This window comes from Pyxicephalus adspersus, chromosome 7, assembly GCF_032062135.1.
Source record: "Pyxicephalus adspersus chromosome 7, UCB_Pads_2.0, whole genome shotgun sequence".
In the NCBI taxonomy this organism is placed as follows: Eukaryota; Metazoa; Chordata; class Amphibia; order Anura; family Pyxicephalidae; genus Pyxicephalus; species Pyxicephalus adspersus.
Window position 1 is genome coordinate 48,040,215 of NC_092864.1, and position 9,174 is coordinate 48,049,388.

Sequence of the window (9,174 nt, forward strand, 5' to 3'; positions counted from 1 at the left end):
CAGTGAGAATGCTGCCACCCTTACAAATAGCCAAACAGATCTTTGGTAGCTATTAAACTAACCTGAGAGTCACAAAGTGCTAATTGCACAAAGAACCTCTTGCAACCCTTGGAGGAACCCTGGTTGGGAAACACTGATGTAGTAAAATTCTGTGCTATTGCTAGTTTTTTTCAAAAAATAATGCTTGGTAGAGGAGAGATCTCCTTTAAAGGAATTTGCTTTCTAAACTGAAATGCACCCCTTCTTCAATTGCTTTACTTTTAACAGCAGTGGAACTTTCACTTTCACTCAACTTTTTAATGTGTGGTCTGGTTATTACTTGTGCCCACTTCTATAAGTAGAAAATCGCTCTTAGTCATTTGAACCTGTTTTTAAATTTATGTATCCCTTCAAAATATTTGTTATGGTTATGTAACTGGTTAAAATTAAAACAAATACAAAGATCAGATTCTAAAAATGTAACTATTGTGTTGCTATATTTTTCTGTATAATATTTACTTTTGCTATAGTGCAATATTTGTTTTTTTTGTATTTACATATTTATTATGTGTTAAGCAGAGCTGGTAAACTATAGCTGAACAATATTAGTTTGGTGCAGGTACAAGGCAGGTTCTGGGACTGTCTGTTCTCTCCATTCTTATGATTGTCTCTATGGAAAGGCTTAAGCGCCTTCTTTTCCTGTCTGCAGGTCTGAGATCTGGAATAACAACTCATTACATAAACATGCTTATCCCAGTGCCTTTGACACAAATGAAGGAAACACTATTTATCCATGATTGTGGTAAAGAAGTAGACAGCCTTGCCTATACTCAGCTTTAGAATTTTGACCTGATAATCCCACTAGGCCTCCTTAGGAAAGTCTGTATTAAAGTACCATATAAATACATTCAAGCAGATAAAAATGACATAAATCAATTCAATCAATTTATCAATTTATTATGCAAGTACTAATTTAAGCTTGGAAATTGGGAATTAGTAAGAACTTCCACCAGTGGCTCTCTGTTGGACTTCCAATCAGTTTGATGGATCCAGTAGAGAATTCATGGGGGCAGATGAGGGCTTTACCATAATAAGGCGGACTTGTCCATATTAGGGCCCTATTTGTAAAGCAGTGAAACTGATATTCACTGAACCATTACCTGGTGGAGAATCAATTACTACCATTAAATCATGCGAACTTGGAAGATTCTCCAACAGGGAATATTTCAGTGAATCCCATATTCACTCCCTAAAAATAGACTCCTTAAATTTTCCTGGATTTAGGGAAACCAATGAACTTTAAAAGATAATGGGATAAGGGGCCATAGGCGAACATTCTGCTAATGTACAGTGGATAAAATGCTCTTTATTGATCTCATGTTAGTGAAGTAGCCTAAAGCTTTGTACGGACATCGTTGGAAACAATCTCTCCTGGATAGTAGATAGACCATGCCCTGAACATGTAGTGTTTCTCTATAGAGAGGGGAGGGAGGAGGACAAGTAAGTAGGCAGAGTAAGATTGAGCATAATTGAAGTCAGATTGTGTGAACAGCAAAAGCCATTCTTCATAGTTTTCTTTGTTGACTATAGCTGCTGCAGAAATATATGTGTAGTATGTAAACCTTTTAGTTTGCTCATAGAGGTTTCCTGATTCCATGCCTAAAAACTAGTAGTATGGTCGCCACATTTAGCTTTGGCCATTTATTTACAGTTTAATTCATGCTGAGGAGAAAGAGGAAAAAACCAAATCTACACATTGGTAGAAAATGTCTAACACCGCCAGAACATACAAACTTCATGCCATAATGCCATAACAAAGAAACTGCTGAATTTGTGCTAGGTGTTAAATGGCCACATTCTACAATGCGTGCAGCGGTACTATGGCCCCTGCATGTCGTATCATTTGCCCTAAAATAGGTTTGTTATGGCATTTACATTTTGGATCACTGTCTAGTACTTACCATACATGACTTCAGGTTAAATATTCATTCACATAACAACAAAAGTGGTTGGCTGTGTTGAACAATTATCCAGTGACGATGCTCAGTTTGTAGGGAACCTTTCAGAATAAAATCATTGGATAACATTTTTTGGAGGAAGAACGGATGATTGTAATTCACACCAGATATTCATTAGCTATCTACAAATCAGCAAACTGTTTATGCAGGTCAGGAGTTATACATTCTCTCGCTCTTTGTGTTCAGGTCAGATTCTCTCTAACTGATAAAACAAGAAGGGGTATGTAGTTCTGGAACCTGCTCCAAAAACAAGACCATTGATGGTTTCTGAATTTGTCTATTCTGTGCAAATTTTTTGAGTCTTTTGCTTATCCAAACCCTCCCCCGATCTCCCAAAATAGTGAATGAACATTCCTATCTATATGTCTTCATGGTTGGGCTGCAGTACCCAGTCTTACCTGTGCTCTGGGCAGCATGAAATGCTACTAAAAAAGCCAATGTAATAAGAAATGTCAAAAAGAAGTCCTGCTATGGTGAAATTCATGTTTAGCAACATCCTGCTACAGTTAATAATTTGGTACTCCTATGCCTAATGTTTACGTTTCTATTTTTGTGTGTGATATTACAAACGCAAATGTTCTGAGGATCAATAAAATTGACTGCACTGTTTAAAATGTGTTTGTTGTATTTACCTTGTGCAATGTAAGCTTACATTTTGCCTGAAAGGGCAACTCCAGCTAACCAAGGAGTTACAACTTAGTTTAAATACAACTGTAGGGTTGTAATCTGACTTGACCTGCAGATAAGTCAAAATTCTGATTGCCTTACCTTGTGTAGGGTCAGCCAGTGTTTACATCTTGCATACTTTAAAAGGTCACATGTGCTATGGGTCTATCCAATGGCTGTGCCTGGTTTAAACCAATTACCTGCTACCAGGAAAGCCACCGGAGCAGTCAGACAGGTAAGACACATTACTGAACAATGCACATTGCCTGTCGCTTTCTGCAAAAATGACCATGATCATGGAAACTTAAAAATGGAACTTAACAGTGGAATGTCCTCTACTACACATTTTATTTGAGGGTGTCCGAGAGTGAGTGGCCATAAGAAGCCTCCTGATACAAGAAATACCATTACACTAGATTCACACATGCCTCAGGTCCAGGTGTTGGCAGATTTGACAGCGGGCAGTAGTGGGTGGTACTGTACCGCTCACTGCCATCCCCCATTCATTCCCTATGGCTCTGCCATAAGTAAGTAGAAACTACTTTTTGCATCTCCCCCAGGCAGCAGTTCATTGGCAGTCACACAGTAATAAATGGTGCAGACAGACAATATTTTTATGTCTAAAAAAAGATTGGGAACATGACACCATCATCTGCTAGAAACGTAAGGTCCATTCTTGGAATCAGAGCTCATGTACATGGGGGGGAGTGTACCTTTTGCCTAGCATCATTATGTAAACTCATGTAAATAACTTTACAGGTAAATTAACAATCTGCTTAGAAAGACAAACAGGATGTCTGTTTTTTCAGTGGGTGTAAAAAGCATTATAAGCCAGCTGATTGTGAGCTGTTTGTCACATCTATGATGCTGCTAATAAGCAAGAATCTTCATATAATGTGAGTGAGCACAGCCCAATGCTATGACGTGCTTGAGATTCCAAAACGTCTATGCAAGCTGACAGTTGAAAGTTTGCTGGGCATTCGTCAGAGCTTAACTATAGCAGATTTGTGGGAAGGCCAGATCATTGTAGCGTTGTGCAGGACCATGGGAAACATTATATGGTGATATGTCCCATGGGAGAGAAATCAGGGAGTCTTATCCAATAGAGTTGAAAACTCTTGTTTTGGAAAGAAAAAACTGTAAGTTTATTCAACTCTGCAAGTTTTCCTGATGTCTTTTAAAATACTAATGTATTTGTAATTTCATCTCTAGTCAGAGCAATGGGAGTTCTTTTGGTTGACAGTTATTTGAAAATGTTCCCAGTATTTACTTTGTAAATATGCTAAACACAAGATAAACTGTTAGTTAATTTCACATCTTTATCTATACTGTTCTTATTGACCCATGTACTCAAATGACTCTGTTTTGCATTGCAGGTTGTATTTTGGAACTGCGCTTTGTCATTATGAAATGTCGTCCTTAACTGCTTCGTTTGTCCAAATTAAATTTAACGACCTGCAGTTTTATGAAAGCTGTGGAGGGGGAAGCTTCGGCAGTGTATACAGAGCACAATGGCTGCCACAAGAAAAAGAAGTAGCAGTAAAGAAACTTCTGAAAATAGAAAAAGAGGTAAGTTTTTGTTACTTAAAAAAATTCTAGTGATGCTGCATATTTACTCACAATTGTTCATGTATTGTAAATGGTTTGGTCACTACAGATAAGGTAATTTAACGGGCATGGTTTGTGCTGTGACCCACATCTGTCTAATTCTGAAATATTTACACATATTGGCTTGTCTGTCAGATAAAGTTCAGTCTGTCTCTTTTAATTACACCTCATTTTCCATGCAGAAGTACTGGTTTTAAACATCTGTTATACAGGGTGGTATCTGGGCTGCATGTTGCTCCCAGTAGTACAGTTACCAGTTATCTTTACTGATTTGGAATTAAATAACATGTCTGGTACTGGGAGCACCATGTTGTCTCTCACCTATATCTTCACCATGGAGTAGGGTTTGGGTTTGCAAGAAGGTAAGCACCATAAGAAGAAAGTATGAAGTCTTAATAAAATTTGATATTCTTTTGTCATAAAACACCAACACATCTTGGAGGTCCAAAAAATCTCTCTTCATTAGACTTGGTAATGCTGACCAACTTGTGCTGGACTGACAATTGGCAAGGTTGTGAGGGGTAAGGAGTCAGATGATAGCTCCAGATGCGGTTTAGGCAACCTTAGATGTGGTGTAATTATGTATTCCCCACTTCTGATTCAGAAGTATTACTGACACACCTATCATAAAGACTGGATTCTGGAGAGCATGCCTACCCCAGCACTATTGATACAACTGTCAGCTCTGATTTATTGTTTAAAGGGGGAATAAAAACCTAATTTGGTACAGAGATGACCAGGCTCTCTCTACCTACATATCCCCCTGTAAACTATAATGTTGTATGAAGGCATAAAGTGCTACTACTAGTTGAGATAAGATTGTATCTTAGAGGCAGGCAGAAAGGTAGGCATAAGTATATTTAGGGGTTGTTACCATGAGTTTCTATTGCCAACTGTTTAAACCAGATTAGGAAACCACTACTTAAAAAATAATTACAGCAAGGTCAGGGCATACCAGAGGTCAGTTGAGGTAAGCAACAAATGACAATTTGGAAAATAAGAAATGACAACCAGCAGTTCCCAGTTTGTTACGAGGTAAAAAACTGAGCAGCCTAAAAGTGAAACAAGTTGACAGTAAAATGAAGCCAAGCTCAAGAAGTATTAAAGCCATAATGTAGGCAAATGAAGTAAAAAAAAAGGTGAGCAAACATTTAAATTTTATGTAGACCAAGAGTTCGGGGGAGTACATTGGCATTACAAGAGCCTGCTTTTTGAATGAATATATTACTCTTGCATCCTTTGCAAAAGGCCTATGGCAACTTTGAAGAAGTTACAGGAATTCATGAAATGTCATTGTTTGCGTGTTACATCAATATTACAAATGCACCACAAAAGAGAGGGTTTGCAAGAAAAAAGCCACATTAAAAAGGAAGTAAACCCAAAACAAAAAAAAATTCACATACCTTCAATCTTGCAGGGCAGTCGATCTGTCCGGAAGGTTCTTTCATTGGATCCTGCGTTGTTCTAGCATCTGTCTTCCGGCCAGAGTAGTAGGCGCCGCCATCTTTTCTCTGTTCTTCCAACTCCTTCCCAAGTCACTCGACACAGGCGCTAAATCGGGTAACGTAGATGGGGAAAAAAACTTGCCGATCTCCCTGCGCATGCGTGAGATCTGCAGTGTCTTTCCCTTTTAGTGAAAGGGCTCCTTCTGTGCATGCATGCACTAACAAACAGAATTTTTACCTTATATAAAAGGGTTGTCTACCCTTTTATGTAAAGTAAAATTTCCGAGTTTGGGTACGCTTTAAATCTTGATTGTGCTTTACCAATTTGCACCTTGAAGATTCTGAGGCTATAAATGGGAAAAGGTGTTATGGTCAGATGTGACCGATATCAAATTATTGGCCTTAACGCCAAACAGTACATCTGGCAAAAATCTAAAACGGCTGGCCAATTGATGCTTGAAGTTTGGAGGTGTTAACTTACTGTGGTGCAGTTTCTCCAAAGCAGGACTGGGACATTTGGAAGGAAAATGAATGGGGCAAAACACTGTCAAATTCTTAGGGAAAACGTGCTGCCATCTACCATGATCATGACAATGACTGAAAACACACAGCAAAGTTGACTAAAGAGTAGCAAATTCCTCTTCATGGCTTAGTCAGAGCCCAGTCCCAAACCCTGTTACAAATGTGTGGAGTGATTTAAAGATTCCAGTACACCAGTGTTCACTATGCAGTTTACCTGAGCTTCACCAGTTTGGTAAAGAAGAGTGGGTAAATATTGCAGTTAAGATGTGAAGTTTATCAATCCAGAGTTACTTTAATTTTACACCAAGGTTATGTATTGATGATGGGAGAGTTGGACTGCTGCATAAAACTGTCTTCAGAACCTCTCTGGGATTCTGGGGTTAAGGTCTTGACTGGGCAATCCAATGATATCTTGTACTCCCTGAACCACTCTTTCACAATTTAAGCCCTATGAATGCAAACATTGTCATATTGGAATATATTCCTACCATCAGGTAAAAATAATATCCATTGATAGGAAAAACCTGGTCATTCATTATATTCAATTAGCTAGCTGACCTTATTTTTTGAAGTTGCCAAAGGTAGGTCTGACCAATAAAGCAACCCCAGATGACAACACTGCTCCCACAATCCTATATACATACATACATACACACAATGCCAAAAAAAAAATTGCTATTATATATTACCTACTTGACCACAGACACATTTGGGTATTGAAAAATGTTGTGCTAACTACAAGAATGCTTGAATTGTGGTTGTGTAGCCACCAACTGTTTGATTTCTGTGTTTTATGGTAATCAAGCGTTGTCTTGTTAAATGTAGGCTATAGTTTTTCTGTAATGTGTGTTTATGCTGAATTAAGAAACCAATATGCTTTAACAATAAAGGGTATGTGGAATAACTGCTAATATTACAAATATATTATGAAATATTTCCCATTTCTGTGATGGAGAACATCTGGAAATTTTAATTGTCTCTAAGCAGTCTTACTCAAGAAAAATAGTTGTGCATCTGTGCCTACAGCCTCCATTTCTGCATAGGGAGATCTAAGGCAGTGCTGGCCCTGACTGTTTCACATGGTGTAATGTTTGTTATTATTATTGCTATAGTTTCTATTTGCTGGAGAAGTTCCTGAGGTACATTTTATGGATCTTTCTACTTCATTCATTCTGTATGCTTTCTGAACCCTTCTTACTGCTTATTGAGGGGGATCTTTGGCATGTGGCCCTTTACCAAGCCGGCCACTTCCAAAACGAACAATGGTATGTTAGTTTAGTTTAGGCAATATAAGCAGCTGTTTTACGTCATATTGATTCCTGGCAGGTGTTTGGTACATATAAAGGGCTCAAATGTACAACATAAATTTCATGTTGTGTCGACTATGTTGAGTGTATTGTATGATGGGTTATCTATTAGTACACATAGACAACACATGTTAAGATATATATATATATATATATATAAGTTTTGGACACAAGTAAAGGCTTTTTTGGCCCTATGACCTTTTCCAGCATGCTTCCTCGGATGTTTAATGGCTTGTTTGTCTGAGACTTTACAGACACCATTTCTAAAAGTAGTCTTGCTGTAAGGTTACAGGAAGGGTCACCTGAGCAGCCGCTGTGTGAACAACATGATTTACACGAGAAAACAAGCAAAACTGAAATGGATAGTGTGTTCTGTTGGGGGTAAAAATAGCATTACTAGGCTTTAAGAGCAAGTCTCAGCTTCTCCAAGAGGGGAATGTGAAGAGACTATTACTTCACTGTTGGACATTGCTGCTTGATATTAGATGTTGTCTCTGATCCAAAATGTTGCTAGACTTTTCCATCTAACATTTACAGATCTCTACAGACAGTTTAAGGTGTCTAAAGCCTTAAAGTAAACATGGCAGCACCATAAATGTATTGAACAGTCTGTGGCAATACAGTGCAGTTATCTAGTGATGTTTGCACTTGTCTTTAGATGACCCTTCTAGCGAGCGATCCATGATTCCTGAACCAATGTGACATGCTAATTTACATCCTTATGGTGTTGATTGCTTGACCATGTTGTCTTGTATGTTTCTTTTTTAAAAATAAAACTTTCTATCACTGATCATGAAAGGTGAAGTATTACAATGGGAAAGTTACAGCAGTTTGGTATTTGTGGCACTAGGAACAAAGGGTGGGGGTGGGGGGTGGGGGGGAATCATCTAATGGCACATTTAGTACCTTTGCATAGTAAAAGGCCACGTAATGCTTAAAGAAAACCATCACTTTGGGTGTTGTGTATAGACTTCACACAAAATAGATTCCCAATGGGAATGATACCTACAGCCCTGCTCCTAAGATTTTTTTAATCGGTGATCAGCCTTTTCCTAAAAACTCTTTTTGTAGTATGAGTATCCATCCACATCAGTGTTCTCCTCAGCCCCTTTTAGCTAGGTTAGCACCAACCACCCCGTTTTTTTTTTTTTTGGGTGGTAACTGAATAATTGGCTTATAACACAGGGGACTCCACCTAACTACAGCTTCCTCCCACCCAGCTTAAAAAAGAATTTGGGGAGAATGCTCCATATAAATGAATAAGGACAAGACTGCTTTGGGGAAAAGCAAAGCTGTGTGTATTAATCAAATGAAAGAGTTAATTGCAGAAAAGGGAGTATATCAGTGACATTTTTTGTTTTTTCTTCAATGATAAAAATTTTGGTAATTTGATACGATGAAAAAAAAAAAAAAAAGGTTTTTGCTTGATGTGTTTTGTATGGTCATCAGTTATTCATTGCATAAACCATTCACCAGACAAATTGCTGTGTGTGGCCTGTATAATGGTTTAAACACTCTAATGCTATATTTAATGTCATATATCTCACCCAAGTAGTGCCTTTTTCATACCTTAAATATTTACTTGCAGAGTAAGGCTTGGATGTAGTTTTCAGCAGCTAAATTATCATT

General features: G+C 38.0%; 1 protein-coding gene across 3 annotated transcripts in view; it reads left to right on the forward strand.

The window, feature by feature from the left end:
• The window catches only part of MAP3K20 (mitogen-activated protein kinase kinase kinase 20), a 99,511-nt gene that overhangs the window by 15,049 nt on the left and 75,288 nt on the right, over nt 1-9,174 (forward strand). For 2 of the 3 annotated variants that reach the window (XM_072418347.1, XM_072418350.1), the window contains exon 2: nt 4,040-4,232. In XM_072418347.1, coding sequence (XP_072274448.1) covers nt 4,074-4,232 — 159 coding nt within the window. In that variant the 5' untranslated portion in view covers nt 4,040-4,073. Of the gene's footprint in view, nt 1-3,541; nt 3,803-4,039; nt 4,233-9,174 lie in introns of those variants that run through there. The other variant, XM_072418349.1, reaches the window with a different exon arrangement.